This window comes from Entelurus aequoreus, linkage group LG06 (assembly GCF_033978785.1).
Source record: "Entelurus aequoreus isolate RoL-2023_Sb linkage group LG06, RoL_Eaeq_v1.1, whole genome shotgun sequence".
NCBI lineage: Eukaryota > Metazoa > Chordata > Actinopteri > Syngnathiformes > Syngnathidae > Entelurus > Entelurus aequoreus.
This window is the reverse complement of record NC_084736.1, coordinates 26,753,012-26,771,776: the sequence shown is the minus strand read 5'-3', so window position 1 is coordinate 26,771,776 and position 18,765 is coordinate 26,753,012. Positions and strand designations below refer to the sequence as shown.

At 42.3% G+C, this 18,765-nt stretch overlaps 1 protein-coding gene across 1 annotated transcript in view; it reads left to right on the top strand.

The window, feature by feature from the left end:
* Positions 1-1,540: 1,540 nt before the first annotated feature.
* The window catches only part of LOC133652083 (ATP-dependent DNA helicase Q5-like), a 61,455-nt gene continuing 44,230 nt past the window's right edge, over positions 1,541-18,765 (top strand). Inside the window, exons 1-6 of the mRNA XM_062050459.1 lie at positions 1,541-1,686; positions 1,870-1,991; positions 10,662-11,183; positions 17,803-17,899; positions 17,956-18,067; positions 18,146-18,308. Coding sequence (XP_061906443.1) covers positions 1,575-1,686; positions 1,870-1,991; positions 10,662-11,183; positions 17,803-17,899; positions 17,956-18,067; positions 18,146-18,308 — 1,128 coding nt within the window. The 5' untranslated portion in view covers positions 1,541-1,574. The remainder of the gene's footprint in view (positions 1,687-1,869; positions 1,992-10,661; positions 11,184-17,802; positions 17,900-17,955; positions 18,068-18,145; positions 18,309-18,765) is intronic.

Genomic DNA, 18,765 nt, shown 5'->3' with positions numbered 1-18,765 from the left:
CTGCTCTTTGTCTGATCCCTCACCTGTTTGGTATCGTATCAATTAAAACATAAATATTAGGTACGTCCCCCCCCTCAATTAGAAACGTCCCCGTTTCATCACAAACAAAATAGGTAACAAACAAGGGGAAATAGAACAGAGAAAAAAATTCACAATCTTAATGCACCAACAAATCAACAATATTTTAACTGATCCACAAAGTATTGCATAAGATAGCACCCTGGCCCCTCAAAACATGCAAAAACGTGCAGATGTGAAGGAGGTTGTCCAATCGCCCACTGCGAGATAGTTCAGTTGTGCGCAGGAGGTCGCCCCAGTCGCCCCCTGCGAGATAGTTCGATTGTGACGCGCCATCATGCCATCAGACTTGGGGTTATAGGCAGTGAAGGAATCAATAAAGTACCATCTGGTGGTGCTGGCAGAGTCTCTGGAAGGGACAACCACCCCGGAACCCCTTCCCCCCCACATGGGACTTACGGGCCACTCCAAAATGTCCATGACCACCCTCATGAGGGGCCGACAAACCTGTGACCACCCCATGGGAACTTCTGGGCCACTCCAGAATATCCATGGTTACCCTCTGGAAGGGGGCAACAATTCTGGGACCCGTCCACGGGGACTTATGGGCAACTCCAGAATGTCCATGGCCACCCTCTGGAGGGGCCGACAAATCTGGGACCCACCCACGGGGACTTCAAAGGCACCGGCGGGTCAGACACGCTCCGCACTGCTCACACCACCGTCGGATGTCTCCCAGCTTGAAGGGCCAGCAGCAAGACCGCCGGGAACGCCTCCGTAACCAGCCGGCTCACATCCGCAGCACACACCTCCAAGCTCTCCACCGGAGCATGCACATGCGCCGATAGGCTGGCCCAGAAGCGGTCCATCAATTGTCTCTGTCCAGCTGAGAAATTCTGGCACCGTCGCCGGGGAAGGGAGCTGTTAAGTCCATTTTTGACATTCATGCCGTGTGAGTGTCTGTCAAACAGCGTCTTGCCGAGCTTAAAAGTGTCGTCGTCACCACACCACGTGTCCGCAAAACAGCCAGGAAGCTTAGCAGCTAACTATACACGTGCAGCTAACTGAAAACTCACGAGTCCTGTGTAACACTTTCTTCTTTTCTTTTTTTTTTTCAACACAGCAGTTAAAATCCCACCGCTGCCACCAATGTAGCCGAGTATTCTGGGTTCGCATATTATGTGTACTAATATAATATAATAATAAAAAAATAAATGGGAGTCATAAGAGCAGGTCCGGTCTCCACCACTTCTTTAACACCTTCTTCCACAACCACCTTTAAAGACCTCTTACGTCACAGCCCTACGGCAACTCTGGAGGGACAAAACTCCTCCTTACCTAACATTATCTGGTAATTTGTGACATCCTGAAAAGTTTGTTACATTAGGTTTTTAGTGAACACATGTTTTATAAATAAAACAAAAACAGGAAAAAAATGTGTCGCACATTGATGACGTCACTAATTTGTTTACGTTTTATTTAAACAAACCTAACATGTGTTCACTAAAAGAGGCGTCTACGTCATCAATGTGCGACAGCACCGTCGATATCTGCCAATGGAGGAGCGGGCGACGTCAGCAACTTTGAAAAAAGCTTTAAAAACCCATTTCGGGTTCAGTAGCTTTAGATCTCAGGTCCAGGAAAATGTTATCAAAGCGGTTGTTCGAGGTATGTCAAACAACAGGACTTTTTACGAATTGGCTGCTTGGAATTCACCAAGCTAGTTGCTACAAGTTAGCCTTTGTCAAACTAAAAAAAGGACATCATACTTCCGTTTCCGATGTCAACATGTTGGACAGGTTGTGTTGTTATTGTTGAGTCTTCAAGGATGCTTGTTGTGTCTTCCTGTAGGTGACAGGGACGTGTTTGTGTGCATGCCCACTGGGGCAGGAAAGTCTCTTTGCTATCAGCTGCCTGCTCTCCTGGCTGAAGGCATCACTTTGGTCATCTCCCCGCTAATTGCTCTCATTCAGGTCAGTGTCACGATACCAGTTATCATTAGTTGATACCGATATCTATTCATTTCCACAGTCTTCGATACCACGATAAGAATAAGAAAACTGATCCCATGTACTTTTAAATTCACTACTTTACGGAAAGGTGTTTCAAAGTGTCCAGTATTTAAGATCACTGTCCTTCAACATCTTTTTGCACAGAATTTAATTATCAGTATCAGCTGCCAAGAAGTAACTATACATTCTAAAATGACAGCAGTCTTCTATAACCTCCCAGTATATCAAAATAAACCATACTGTGCTCCTAAATATGACTATCAATCAATCAATCAATGTTTACTTATATAGCTCTTAATCACGAGTGTCTCAAAGAGCTGCACAAGCCACAACGACATCCTCGGCTCAGATCCCACATCAGGGCAAGGAAAAACTCAACCCAATGGGACAATGAGAAACCTTGGAGGGGACCGCAGATGTGGGGACCCCCCACTGGGCGACCGGTGTAATGGACGTCGAGTGGATCTAGCATACTATTGTGAGAGTCCAGTCCATAGTGGATCTAACATAATAGTGAGAGTCCAGTCCATAGTGGGGCCAGTAGGCGACCATCCCGAGCGGAGACAGGTCAGCAGCGCAGAGACGTCCCCAACCGATGCACAGGCGAGCGGTCCACCCGGGTCCCGACTTTGGACAGCCAGCGCTTCATCCGTGGCCACCGAACCTGTGCCTCCCCCCACCCATGCCTCCACGAGGAGACTATAAAAAAACAACAATTGTGAACTATTTTACATTACAAAGAAAAACAGCAGTGGCGTTAGGAATGTCTGTACTACCGGGTAGGGTTGTACGGTATACCCGTACTAATGAATTAAAAAAGGTACTCTACGAGGCCTCGAATTTTAACTTTTTAAGGTCAATGCAAGTGTTGCCTTAAAGGAGGGCTCATATTTTATTTTTGTTGTGATTGGAGCACATACTTGTTGGTCACAAAAAACATTCATGAAGTTTGAGCTGTTTGGCCACAATACCCAGCAATATGTTTGGAGGAGAAAAGCTGAGGCCTTTAATCCCAGGAACACCAAGCCTACCGTCAAGCATGGTGGTGGTAGTATTATGCTCTGTGCCTGTTTTGCTGCCAATGGAACTGGTGCTTTAAATGGGACATTGAAAAAGAAGATTACCTCCAAATTCTTCAGGACAACCTAAAATTATCAGCCCGGAGGTTGGGTCTTGGGCGCAGTTGGGTGTTCCAACAAGACAATGACCCCAAACACACGTCAAAAGTGGTAAACGAATGGCTGAATCAGGCTAGAATTAAGGTTTTAGAATGGCCTTCCCAAAGTCAAAAAATGCTGAAGAGACAAGTCCATGTCAGTAAACCAACAAATTTAGCTGAACTGCACCAATTATGTCAAGAGGAGTGGTCAAAAATGCAAGCAGAAGCTTGCCAGAAGCTTGTGGATGGCTACCAAAAGCACCTTATTGCAGTGAAACTTGCCAAGGGACATGTAACCAAATATTAACATTGCTGTATGTATACTTTTGACCCAGCAGATTTGATCACATTTTCAGTAGACCCATAATAAATTCATAAAAGAACCAAACTTCATGAATGTTTTTTGTGACCAACAAGTATGTGCTCCAATCACTCTATCACAAAAAAATAAGAGTTGTAGAAATTATTGGAAACTCAAGACAGCCATGACATTATGTTCTTTACAAGTGTATGTAAACTTTTGATCGCGACTGAATATATGTGTGTGTGTAGGAATATGTGTATAACTGTATGTATATATATATATATATATATATATATATATATATATATATATATATATATATATATTACATACATACATTCATGGTCTAATTAATTATTTTGATAGTTAACACCTATTAGAACAACAATATTGTAAAATAAAATGACAGCTTCAACATGTATTTTCTTATAATTGATTTATACAGTTGTATAAAATGCAGCTATAACTTATCATAAAATACAAACACAAACATGTATACTGTATATAATTAGATTTTTTATATATATATATATATATAAACAGTATATGTACAGTATCTTACGCCGGCCTAGGGGGACGGGCATGTGCCTATTTGCTTTCTTTCTGCCTTTCCCCTGAATGAATATATATATATATATATATGAAGAGACGGAGGAGGACCCAGGCCCGGACATTCCCCACAGTGCCTGGAACCTCCAAGCACCACCGGCGCAACCCCGGGGCAGACCGTCGGAGGGGGGACGCGTGGCGTGGAGCGCTACCTGGACACAAGTCGAGGGACTGATCACCCTCGGCTGGGTCGCCCGGGAGAGGGTGTTTGATTAAGACCCGAAACACCCTATGACCCCGGGAGAATCACTGATGATGTGTCCAGGTTGCACCGTAAGGTGTATTATGAAACCGATCCAGTATGGCATCGCCATTGACTTCCAGGAAGAGGCTGGATGACAACCCCGAAAGAGTGGTGACAACTGGAGAGACAGTTGACAGCCCGGAAAGACGGCAACCGGGGCAGGGAGGGGTAGCATCCTAAGCTGCAGCTCCCGCAAGGGAGCACCCATATAACGTTGCGAAAAACCCTGAAGACACATAAGATCAAGATAGGCTGCTTGAGGAAACCCGTGGTGCAACGCACAGGGCCAGTACCTTGTACGGCCCTGATGAGACGGAGGAGGACCCAGGCCCGGACATTCCCCACAGTGCCTGGAACCTCCAAGCAGCACCGGCGCAACCCCGGGGCAGACCGTCGGAGGGGGGACGCGTGACGTGGAGCGCTACCTGGACACAAGTCGAGGGACTGATCTCCCTCGGCTGGGTCGCCCGGGAGAGGGTGTTTGATTAAGACCCGAAACACCGTATGACCCCGGGAGAATCACTGATGATGATATATATATATATATATATATATATATATATATATATATATATATATATATATATATATATATATATATATATATATATATATTATTAGGGCTGGGCGATATGGCCTTTTTTTAATATCTCGATATTTTTAGGTTAGGCCATGTCACGATACACGATATATATATCTCGATATTTTGCCTTAGCCTTGAATGAACACTTGATGCATATAATCACACCAGTATGATGATTCTATGTGTCTACATTAAAACATTATTGTTCATACTGCATTAATATATGCTAATTTTTTTAAGTTTCATGCAGAGAGGGAAATCACAACTAAGTCAATTTACCAAAACTGTATTTATTGAACAGTTATTAAGTAGTGGCACAAACATTTATGTCATTTCAAAACAGAAAGTGCAAGATAGTCAGAGACATTTTAAAACAAGCTATAAGTGCACTTTTGTGAATGATGTCACCAAGATGACATATCAAAACAATATCAGCACCTTAACACCTGCTCAGTGGCCTAGTGGTTAGAGTGTCCACCCTGAGATCGGTAGGTCATGAGTTCAAACCCTGGCAGAGTCATACCAAAGACTATAAAAATGGGACCTATTACCTCCCTGCTTGACATCTCAGCATCCAGGGTTGGAATTGGGGGTTAAATCACCAAAAAAGTATTCCTGGGCGCTGTCCCCTCAACTCTCAATTGATACAGCCCTTTGAGACACTTGTGATTTAGGGCTGTATAAATAAACATTGATTGATATAGGGTGATGGGTCAAATGCAGAGGATAATCTCACCACACCTAGTGTGTGTGTGACAATCATTGGTACTTTAACTTTAAATTTATGTTCAACCTTTACAAAAAAGTAAACAAATCCATGTGTGTTACGTGGTCGTTGACAGCCACAAATCCAAATAAGCATTTACGACACGATACAGCACATAAACAACATTAACAGGTCTAGAACTGCTGAATTTCGAGGGCAAACGATCGACAAATTTAGCACTCCATTAAAACTATGAAATTAACCTACCTAAAGAAGTTGTGTAACTTGCTAAATGTTTTCCCGACAGCCTGTAATTGTGCCTGTTGTCTTTTTTTGACTCGTTCCTTACTCTGCATTTTGAGAGCTGCCTGAAAATTCACCGAACACCTGACGTCCTTCCAGACCTTCATGCAGCTAGTGTATCTCTCTGAAAATCTCGGAACAACTTTGACCCACGCTTCCAAAATGGCTCCGCCCTCGTTGTTTATACTGATGTCTTAAACAGTTGAAAATGAAAGAAAAAAGTCATGTCGGGGTGTTTTTATCAATTTATTCGACGAAACAATTACGTTATTGTTTCGTTAATGTCCAAAAAAAAGTCAAGGCCATTGTTGCCGTCGATGGTGGTCAATTTTTCGGGCATTGCGGTAAAGTGCAAGGGCGGTCGCGGCAGTTGCTATGGTTTCTGCGGTTAAATTCAAGCCTTGCTATACTGCCTTAAAATAACACTGGTACTTTTTTTTTCTTCAACATGAGGCACACAGTGGTGACAATTAAAGGTGCCATATGTAATAATGTGGCCAGAAATGGTACTGCAATCTCTCTCCCTGACTGAGGTTGCCAGATATGCAGCCGAATCCAGCTCGATGGACTGGGCTACTCCAAGGAACTTCAAACTTCCACTGCCTCTTACCAGGGGTTGAGGTGCTGGGACCATAATAGCTGAATAGACAAGCGTTGTGTCAATAATAAATCTCTAACCAAAACATTTTACACAGAAATTAGGCAATTTTCAGGAAGAAGTACATCATGCCTGCGTACAATATCACAAAAAATGGCGATCATATGGTTATTGTCATTACTATCAGAAAACAAACACTAAAACCAACTACAACCAATGCTAGCAATGGTTATACTGGTGAAAATAAGTAGAGAATGCTTAGCAGCCTAATGTACGCCCAAAACTAAAGAGGAGACATTTTACCAAGGTATGCCTATAGGCTACACGAATGAGCAATTATTTTATCATGTGATTTGGCTGTCTCCATACGTTTCACATTGCCGTGCTAATGTTGGAACCCATTTCGTCAGCGTATCAGCATGTTGAGAAGGAAATAGGCACTGACACTACCCATATCCACATAGGTTTTATTTGTCGAAAATATATTTTGCCCTGTCAGTTCAAATACACATCGACATACAGGCTAACGGGCATATGTTTCCCCCGTTAGCCTGTATGTCCATGTGTCATTGACCGGGCTAGCATGCTAAGCATTACATTAGGAGCGAAGCACCATCACACTAAGCATTCGTTGCACGAACATACTAGCTTTGTCAGATTAGATCATATACTCTATTGGACAATATAGTTTACATACCAAATGTCCACTTCCATTTATTACAAGTAATAAGAAAACGTAAATGTCTGACTTACCTATCAAGGAGAAAATTAGCAAGTTTGGCGTCAGATGAAAAAGTCTTCTCCGCCTTCAATCGTCTCCATCTTTCAAAGACATCCCGATACAAATCCTCGTTTAGTTCCTGGCTTTGTCATGAATAAGTTGAGAATCGTAATGACGCCTTTTAGATTTACTAATGTCTGACATGTTTAGTAACTTTACCAGTGGCAGTAGCTAGACGAAGAGGGCGGTGCGTAACTGGCAAACTGAATGTGACACACTCATGGACTTTCTAATTGGTCAAACGGTAGAGGGCAAGGCATCGAAATGAGAACAATAACAAGATTTCAGGGCTGTAAATCTAATTCTGAAATGAGCATATCCCTGCTAAACTGCTGTTATCAGTTATAGAGTATTGGAAAAGAACATGATTTATTAATGCCTTTTGACAAATCAGGGCCATTTAATTATTACTTAACATGAAATTATTACACATGACTCCTTCAAGGCTGGTATATGAGCCACAGTGCATGTGAGTCAACACACACACACACACACACACATCACTTGCAAGTAGTAACAATGTGAAGACAGAAGAGAGGGAATAGACGTGTTTTAGCAGAAAAACTAACGATTTAGTACGTGGAGCAACTGAGGCGCAACTCTGCAAGCGGTGCTTTAAATCATAGCTATAACTAGCGGCTAACATCTCTCTGTAGTGTTTTAGCCACTTATAAATCACTAATCCTTGCCTCTATAGCGACAAAGTAAGTATAGGATAAGGAATAGCTAGACATGGTTCACTAGAACCCGAAGGAGGATACAATAGCTAACCGCTAACAGCAAGGTAGCGCTCCTGAGTGTAAACAAATGAGTGGATCTACACAAGTATCGACTGTAATGATACCAAGTACACAAGCTGTATCTAGTCGATACTACAATGTCTATATTGATATTTTTTATTATCACAAAATCTTTTTTCATTTTTTGTATGGTTTTTAAACTCAGGAAATATGTCCCTGGACACAGGAGCACTTTAATTATGAGCAATTTTATGACCCTGTAACTACTTGGTATTGGATCCATACCTGAATTAGAAGTATCACCCAAAACTTATGTAAAATATCCGAAAAACAGAAGAATAAGTGTTTATTACATTTCAACAGAAGTGTAGATGGAACATTTAAAAACAGAAAATAAGCAGATACTAATAAAAAAGTAGGTTGATTATCCATTTTTCAACACCAACAAAGCAAGTATGCTTGGTAAAAAACTAATGTACGTAAAGTAAGGCTCCGGTTTTTCAAAATGCGCTAGCTTGTCACAAATTTACATTGGATTTGCCATAGACCGGCTACTATAAGCATTAGCGACTTTACATGGCGATGTCATCACCTACAAATTTGGTAGTGAAAACTACAACTGAGATGAATGTTACAATAAAAGAGCTGGTGTGTAATAAGTACAATACTTACAGTATAAACACTTTGTAGGGCGCAACATAACACATTCAACTTCCTGGAAAAATCTACTTCCTAGTTTGACAACATACCATCGATAGCCTATACAGTACTGCCATCTAATGTCTTGGAAGTGCAACTGCACTGCAAATGAGACTGAAATGTAATCAGAAAACAGGATATAACATCAGTTATCATAATCAGCTCATTTTTTAATATTACATTAAGAAATTGCTTGGTTGCAATCATGTGACCTATGGGCACTTCTGAGTTTCAGCCAATTGTCTCATTAGTGCAGATTTGGGCGTATTTTGAAAGGTTGAGAGGAAAATATGCAAGCGATCGTGAAAAATATTTAAAATGGGATGGAGTGGATTAAGAAAAATAATTATTGAAAGATTGAAACAATTTATCATCACCAAAAGAATACTGCTCACTATGACCTCGCTTCCTTCGACACTCACAAGGATTTAAAGAAAAGATAGGAGGCACATCATGTCTTTACATCGGAGGTGTCCACAAATTAAACATTCATCTGTTAAAGACAAAGTTGGACTTATTCGTGCATCGCTAAGTAACATATTTGATTGACATAACGAGTGCAGTGCTGCTGTGATCGTGACGCTAATGAGAAAAAGGATACGTTTGTTTGCAGTTCATTTCCTGCTACAAATATTAGTCTCATCTACAATTAATCTCTGCAGTTGTTTTTATGTTGTGAAGTTCATATTTTGTCTCTGTTGTTCTGCAATGTTTGCTAGCGATATCAAGATTCATTATCTGCTGTTGAACCTACCAGAGATTTTTTTAATCTAATTTATTATTACTATTAAGAATATTTTCTTGATGCTAACAAATAGTACCAAAAGCGCTATTATATGGTCATCCGTGTCGAATAAAGCGCTTCGCTTTCCTGCACAACAACAACTTAGCTTTTAGTTTCTGTTATGAAAATCGTCCACACAAATACGGTGGATTGGAACAACAATCACAATATTTATTACTAGGACTTAACATGACAATAGTTTATTTTGTTAGTTTTCATTTCGTCTTAGTTATATTTAGGCATAGCAACCACAAAAGAACACAAACTAATGCCATCTCTTGTCCTTTCTTTACGTTTAGTTCTGCACTCAAACACTACTAATATAGTAGAGAATAAACTGAATTGCATCATAGAACATTTGTCAAACAAATCAAATGTTCAAACAGACATTTTCCAAAGTGATCACTGCAGACACAAGCAATCTTTTAAGAGCCATTTCGGTTGATGAACGTTCGTTTTTTCCCTGACTTTATTACCTTTATGGACCTCTTCTTTTGGGACTCTATGAAAACTCTTTCCTATCTCTCTGTTTGAACGACTGAAACAACCAAGAACAGAACAGCAATAAGACATTTTCTGCTCCAACTCTACACTCACTCTCATTTGTTCTAATGCTACGCTCAAGCTTGTTGACCATTGTGTGAATTAAGCCGCCAAGAAGAAAAACGGACGTGACATCATACGCAACCCAGCAATACAATTTTATTATCAAACAATTAACATTTATTAACACTCACAAAAGTACCAAAAATTGGTATCGTTGAGTTCCCGTATCGATTCCCAGGTACCGGAAATTGGTACAATATTTGTTCAAATGTGAACGATAGCCTACTTCCGTTAGCATTTGTTTATGAATGAGGACGATAAGGAAACAGCAAATCCACATTTGTTTCCATGAATAAGTAAATCACTTGATAATTTCATTTTATTATTTTTCGGCGCTGACTCAGTGCTCATGCTCAGATAATTGAGAGTATAGTATTTGGCACTGGCGATACTGGAAAAAAGCTGGTATCGATGTATTTTCTGCCTGTTGGTATCGACTTGGTATGGAAGTACTTTTGACAACCCTACTGTTAAATTTGATGTCATAATTTGCCACTAATAATGTTCTCTCACAGGACCAAGTGTCCCACCTGAGGGATCAGAACATCCCCGCCCACTCCATCAACTCCAAGCTTGCAGTGGGAGAGCGGCGGGTGATCCTCGCCGACTTACAGAGCCAGAGCCCGAAGCTGAAGCTGCTCTACATCACGCCGGAGATGGTGGCGTCTGCGTCGTTCCAGCCTCACCTGACTGACTTGTGCTCGCGAGGCCTCCTGTCCTACCTAGCTGTGGACGAGGCCCACTGCGTCTCCCAGTGGGGTCACGATTTCAGGCCCGACTACCTCAAACTGGGGGACCTGCGCTCTCGCATGCCCGGGGTCGCCTGCATAGCGCTCACAGCGACAGCCCCCAGCAACGTTCAAGAAGACATCATCCGGTCCCTGGAGCTGCGTCTTCCCCTGTCCTTCACAACGCCCGTTTTCCGCTCCAATTTGCACTACGACGTCATCTTCAGTGAGATTCTTCCGAACCCTTTCGTTCACCTCCACGTCTTCATCCAGAAGGCACTGGCTCTTGGCAGCGGCTCCAACGGAAAGGTTGGTATCGGTATTGTTGAGAGAAAAGGATATTCACTTTTGTGCGTTGAAACGCCAAACCAATATTCACATAGCCAAGGATGCCATGATGGGTGGCGCTGTGGGGGGGTCAGTAATGACAGTTTTTAAAGGCCCTTAGCTGACAGGAGCTCTAGAAATTAGTCAAACTTTAGATCACAGGTGTCAAACTGAAGGCCCGGGGGCCAGATCTGACCCGCCACATTATTTTATGCAGAAATGATATGCGTTGATAAAGTACTTAGATAGATAGATAGTACTTTATTGATTCCTTCAGGAGAGTTCCCTCAGGAACCACCAAAATAAACATTTTCCTGAAAAATACTTTATCTTTTCTTACTAAATGTATTTGTTCTTTGCAATTTGACATCAAAATATTACATGCATATATTTTATATGCATATATTTTAGTATTTAATCATTCCTCCATAAAATAGATAAACATCTCTGATAAATGTTCTCATTATTTAAAAGAAAACTGGTTTTGTGTAATAAAATTCTACCCAAACATTTAATAAAGTCAAATACAAATAAGGCAACAAGAGAAGTATCTAACACTTAGTAAATATATACAGCAGATATGATCATCTACATCAACAATATGATTTGTCTGAGTGGCAAGACAGGACAAATTAAAAAGATAAAAACTTTTTTTTTAATCCATTAAGAATCGCGATTCATTCGAAAATCAAAATGTGTTGGACACCTCTAGAATCTAATAATGCCACAAAATATATCATCATACATTCCAAAATATGTTTTGTTAAAATCAAAATCAAAATAAATCATCTGCTTGATTTATGATTTCAAAGCAAGTTAACCATCAAATTGTACACTGTAAAAATGACAATAGAATTAATGGTAAAATTACGGTAAAAACTCGTTTTGGTACCCTTTTTTTCAGTAATACACCGTAAAACAACCCCCGTAGATTTTACGGTAATGAAATGGCAGCTCAGTTATGGAAGTAGAATTGTCTCACATCAACTTATACATATCAATATGATATAAATACATATGCATATATTAATAAATATACAAATACAAATACACAACCATCCATCCATTTTCTACCGCTTGCCCCTTTTGGGGTCGCGGGGGGTGCTGGAGCCTGTCTCAGCTGCATTCGGGCGGAAGGAGGGGTATACCCTGGACAAGTCGCCACCTCATCACAAATACACATGTGATATACAAATAAATCAATAATTTGTATAAATAAACGCATATTTGTAAATATATTTTTGAGATTTTAAAATATATACAAATACAATTTATAAATATAAAAATGTGACATACAAATAAATCAAGAATTTGTATAAATAAACGTGTATTTGTAAATATATTTTTGAGATTTGAATATAAATATGCTTGATTTTGTATTTGTATTTGTATTGAATTTGCATATGTGGATTGCTTTTTTGCTTTTGTGTCGATGACATTCCTACCACAAACCAGATGCACAAATAAATGTGGAGTTACACACTCCACTGAACAACCAGCAGAGGGCACTGCAGCCAGAGCGGTCTGGGTCACAGACATGGTCAGACACTGGCAAGCCAATCAGAGGCACACTAGGGAGGGTCATATTACGTCATGACTTTTGGGATGATTTGACACACATTGCACTGATAAGAGATCAGTATCTACATCGGGACAAGGTCATTAAACGGTATTGATACAATAAAATAAGTAGCTAGCACGGTCTTTCAGATTAACTGGATAAATTAGCATTAGCTAATACAACGCTAACATTAGCAAGCTCAGGCCCGTTGTGCGTTCTCTCTGTAAAGACGTGGATTGTTTTTGTGCAGAGAACTCCGGGCATTTAGCAGATAATGCATATAATGCTCTGTGACCCAGACCGCTCTGGCTGCAGTGCCCTCTGCTAGTTGTTCAGGGGAGTGTGTAACTCCACATTTATTTGTGCATTTGGTTTGTGATAGGAATGTCTCATCGACACAAAAGCAAAAAAGCGATCCACATATGCAAATTCAATACAAATACAAAATCAAGCATATTTATATTAAAATCTAAAAAATTTGAATATAAATTCAAATTTATATTGTATTATAAATACGTGTTTATTTATACAAATTCTTGATTTATTTGTGTCACATTTTTATATTTATACATTTTATTTGTATATATTTTCAAATCTCAAAAATATATTTACAAATACGTGTTTATTTATACAAATTATTTATTTGTATATCACATATACGTATTTGTATATTTATTAATATATGCATATGTATTAATATCATATTGATATATATATATATATAAGTTGATGTGAGGCAAATCTACTTCCATACTCAGTTGCATGAATTTTACTGTTAAAAAAAAAAACAGTGATACTGTTTTTCTTTCCATTGACACTTATATGCTGTAAAAACCATCACTAATTTTTCGGTAAAATTTTGGCACCTGAGCTGCCAGTTGTTGTTTTTTTACAGCGAATGTAAAATGCATTGGCAATAATGTAATGTCATGGGATATACTGTATGTTTATATTCATATATCATTCACTGTTACAAGTGGCCCTCTGAGGGCAGCCATAATTGTGATGTGGCCCTCAATGAAATGTTTGACAGCCCTGCTATAGATGTTTTGTAAGTTGTGTAAACTTCACTCCACAAAACCCACTTTTCTTACCTATTAGTCTCGGTTTTGGGTATTTGGGATCTGCATAAGTCCCAAAAATGTGAAATCACCATGGAGGCATGGCGGAGATATTTTATAAAAACAATTTTGCCTTCTTTCATACTTCCTCCAAACAAGCCGATTGGAGTTTGCCAATTTTTGACATTTTTCCCAACTGTGACGTCAGCTGTTTATCCATATATGGTATGAATTCACCCGAAGAGCTTTGCGCGAGTCCGCCATTGTCGTTGCATGCTGTAGTCAAAAAGCTACTTCTTTATCTCTATCCTCCTGTTGTGGCGCAGACTGGCTCGTACATGCACATGCATCCTCCGCTGTTGCCATTTCTAATACAAAGTGGCGTACAGTTCTAATTTATATCCCTCAGTAGACTCGATACTAAAAACTACAACATGGCTGACAGGGAGAAGATGCTGTCGAAGTGCCATCCATCCATCCATTTTCTTACGCTTATCCGACGTCAGTTCGCGGGGGCAGCAGCCTAAGCAGAGAAGCCCAGACTTCCCTCTCCTCAGCCACTTCGTCCAGCTCCTCCCAGGGGATCCCGAGGTGTTCCCAGGCCAGCCAGGAGACATAGTCTTCCCAATGTGTTCGAGTCTTCCCCGTGGCCTCCTACCGGTCGGACGTGGGGAGGCGTCTAGGTGGTATCCTGACCAGATGCCCGAACCACCTCATCTGGCTCCTCTCGATGTGTAGGAGCAGCGGCTTTATTCTGAGCTCCTCCCGAATGACAGAGCTTCTCACTCTATCTCTAAGGGAGAGCCCCGCCACCCGACAGAGGAAACTAATTTTGGCCGCTTGTACCCGTAATCTTGTCCTTTCGGTCATAACCCAAAGCTCATGACCATAGGTGAGGTTGGGAACATAGATCGACCGGTAAATTGAGAGCTTTACCTTCCGGCTCAGCTCCTGCTTTACCACAACGGACCAATACAGTGTTACCGAAGACGCTGAACCGATCTGCCTGTCGATCTTACGATCCACTCTTTCCTCACTTGTGAACAAGACTCCGAGGTGCTTGAACTCCTCCACTTGGGGCACGATCTCTTCCCCAACCCGGAAATGGCATTGCACCCTTTTCCGGGTGAGAACCATGGACTCGGACTCGGAGGTGCTGATTCTCATCTCAGTCGTTTGACACTCGGCTGTGCACCGATCCAATGAGAGCTGAAGATCCTAGCCCGAGGAAGCCTTCAGGACCACATCATCTGCAAAAAGCAGACACCTAATCCTGCAGCCAACAAAGCAGATCCCCCGAACGTCCTGACTGTGCCTAGAAATTCTGTTCATGAAAGTTATGAACAGAATTGGCGGCAAAGGGCAGCCCTGGCGTAGTCCAATCCTCACTGAAAACAGGTCCGACTTACTGCCGGCAATGCGGATCAAGCTCTGACACTCATCATACAGGGAACGGACCGCCACAATCAGTCCGATATCCCATACTCTCTGAGCACTCCCCACAGGACTTCCCGAGGGACACGGTCGAATGCCTTCTCCAAGTCCACAAAGCACATGTAGACTGGTTGGGCAAACTCCCATGCACCCTCATGGACCCTGCCAAGAGTATACAGCTGTTCCTCAGTTCCACGACCAGAACGAAAGCCACACTGCCCCTCCTGAATCCGAGGTTCGACTATCCGGCGTAGCCTCCTCTCCAGCACACCTGAATAGACCTTACCGGGAATGCTGAGGAATGTAATCCCCCTCCAGTTCCCCTTTTTAAAGAGAGGAACCACCACCCCGGTCTGCCAATCTAGAGGTAACGCCCCCGATGTCCGCATGTCAACCAAGACAGCCCCACAGCATCCAGAACCTTAAGGAACTCCGAGCGGACCTCATCCACGGCTTCCCTGAACTCCTCCCATGTCCAAGTTCTTGCCTCTGCGACCACCGAAGCTGCACACCGCTTGGCCTGTCGGTATTTGTCCGTCGCCTCAGGAGCCCCATGAGCCAAAAGGACCCGATAGGACTCTTTTTTCAGCTTGACGGCATCCCGGTTCTAGGATTACCGCCACGACAGGCACCAACCACCTTGCGGCCACAGTTCCAATCAGCCGTGTCGGCAATAGAGGTACAGAACATGGTCCACTCGGACTCAATATCGAGCGCCTCCCTCGTGACATGTTCAAAGTTCTTCTGAGGTGGGAATTGAAACTCCCTCTGGAAGGAGACTCTGATAGACGTTCGCAGCCGACCCTCACAATGTGTTTGGGCCTGCCAGGTCTGTCCGGCATCCTCCTCTGAGCCAACTCACCACCAGGTGGTGATTGGTAGAAAGCTCCGCCCCTCTCTTCACCCGAGTGTCCAAAACATGAGGCCGCAAATCCGATGACACAACTACAAAGTCGATCATGGAACGGCGGTCGAGGGTGTCCTGGTGCCAAGTGCACATATAGACACCCTAATGTTTGAACATTGTGTTTGTTATGGACAATTTGTGACGAGCACAAAAGTCCAATAACAAAACACCGCTCGCTGTTCAGATCTGGGCGGCCATTCTTCCCAATCACGCCTCTCCAGGTTTCACTGTCGTTGCCAATATGAGCGTTGAAGTCCCCGAGCAGAACAAGGGAATGACCTGAGGGAGCACTCTCCAGTACTCACTCAAGGGAATCCAAAAATGGTGGGTACGCTGAACTGCTGTTTGGTGCGTAAGCACAAACAACAGTCAGGACCCTCACTCGAAGGCGTAGGGAAGCTACCCTTTCGTCTACTGGGTTAAAGTCCAACGTACAGGCTTTGAGGCGGGGGGCAACAAGAATTGCCACCCCAGCCCGCCGCCTCTCACTGCGTGCAACGCTAGAGTGGAAGAGAGTCCAGCCCCTCTCGGGAGAACTGGTTCGAGAGCCCTTGCTGTGCGTCGAAGTGAGTCCGACTATATCTAGCCGGAACTTCTCCACCTTGCGCACAAGCTCAGCCCCCCCCCCCCCCCCCAGCGAGGTGACGTTCCACATCCCAAGAGCTAGCTTATGTAGCCGAGGATCGGACCGCCAAGTGCCCTGCCTTCGGCTGCCGCCCAGCTCACATTGCACCCGACCTCTATGGCCCCTCCAATGAGTGGTGAGCCCATTGGAGGGGGGACCCATGTTGCCTCTTCGGGCTGTGCCCGGCCGGGCGCGATGGAGACATGCCCGGCCACCGGGCGCTCGCCATAGTGCCCCACCTCCAGGCCTGGCCCCAGGCCACATTAGTTAGAATAATTCATTACAGATCATAATTAATTACTCACTTTTTTAAGCACTTGACAGCACTAGTTCTAATAATAATAATAGATTTTATTTATCATCCCTCCTCGGTATAACTGGAGCAAACATTTGCGAGAGACGATAACTAGCGCGATAATCGCTAACTAGCTTAAATGCAATGAAGCTGCTGTATTTTGCTGCACGCATTATTAGTAGTTCTCCAGCAATTACGGACCAAAATGAAGGTTTCATCCAATAGGGGTTGTTAATCTTTGAGCACCTAACGATTCGATCCGATTCCTGAGGTCACGATTCAATTCAGAATTGATCTTCAATTCAGCAGAATTCTAAAACCAATTCTCTCAATGTAATATTTGGTATGATAATTATAATGTCACTTTTTCAGAACAGGTTCAAGTAAGAAAATATCCTTCTGGTTGCATGGAGATGGCCTAAAATGTCTTTAAAAATAGATTCCTAAAAAAACATATACAGTATATATATATTTTTTTATGGGTGGGTTTTTAAAAATGTATAAGACTTGCAATTCAGATGTGTATCATTTTTTTGTGCACAACTAATATCTAATATTGTATCACATATGCTAACTTTTTCAGTCATTTCTCTGGACGTGGGGGTGTCTGTCCCACCTGGACTGAATTCATCCCCCTGTAATGTGTCCGTCTAAAAGGGTGAAGACCTCTATTTGGTCCTGGAGAACTTCTCTTAAAGCATGTGATGTTCTTGAACAGGGCTGTGGGATCGTGTACTGTCGGACCAGAGAGGGCTGTGAGACTGTGGCCCACCAGCTTACCAAGCTCGGTGTCCTAGCAAAGCCTTATCATGCTGGTAAGTTTTCCTCCATTGTGGCTTTCTGCACAACGTTGAGTGTTTTTCACATTCAGGTCTCAAGGCCCAAGATCGCACAGAAGCCCAGAATGACTGGATGCAGGGGAAAGTCCTGGTGATTGTGGCCACCATCAGCTTTGGTATGGGTGTAGACAAGGCCAGTGTAAGGTAAGACCGTATGTTTGTGTGTGGTTGTTTTCAGTAAAGATGACGTTTTATAACATTTTCAATAAATCCATCCCATAGGTTTGTTGCTCATTGGAACCTGGCAAAGTCCATGGCCAGCTACTACCAGGAGTCCGGGCGAGCAGGGAGAGACGGACTGCCGTCCCTGTGTCGCATTTACTACTCCCGGAAGGATATGCAGCAAATTAAATTCCTCGTCCATAAGGAGATTGCACGTAAACAGGTCAGTAAAGCAGTAAACAGGTCAGTAAAGCAGAACCACACTAGTGCAGGTCTTAGGGCTGGGCAATATGGCTGAAAACTTTGTCACAATTTAAGTTTTTTATATCGGTCGATAGAGATAGTCATTGATATTTTTTATGTCTTATCAAAATTCAGGAACGGGAGAAAAATATATGAAATGTAAACATTTTGGTTTCAAATGTGACTTCCTCTGATTATATTCCCCTCAGCTATCAAGGCAGAAAGGAAATGTCAACACAAGCATGGAAAACACTCAATGTAAACAAAATAGTAAAATCACATTGAACACTTAGCAATAACTTATTTTAAGGAATATGTAAGAAATTCTTAATACAGTGTAAGAAAATAGTGTAAAGTGTGAAAATGTAAACATAGAGAAACCTGAGAATAATTATTTTCTGCAAGTTTAGTGCCAGGAAGTTACAGCTGTGCTCTAA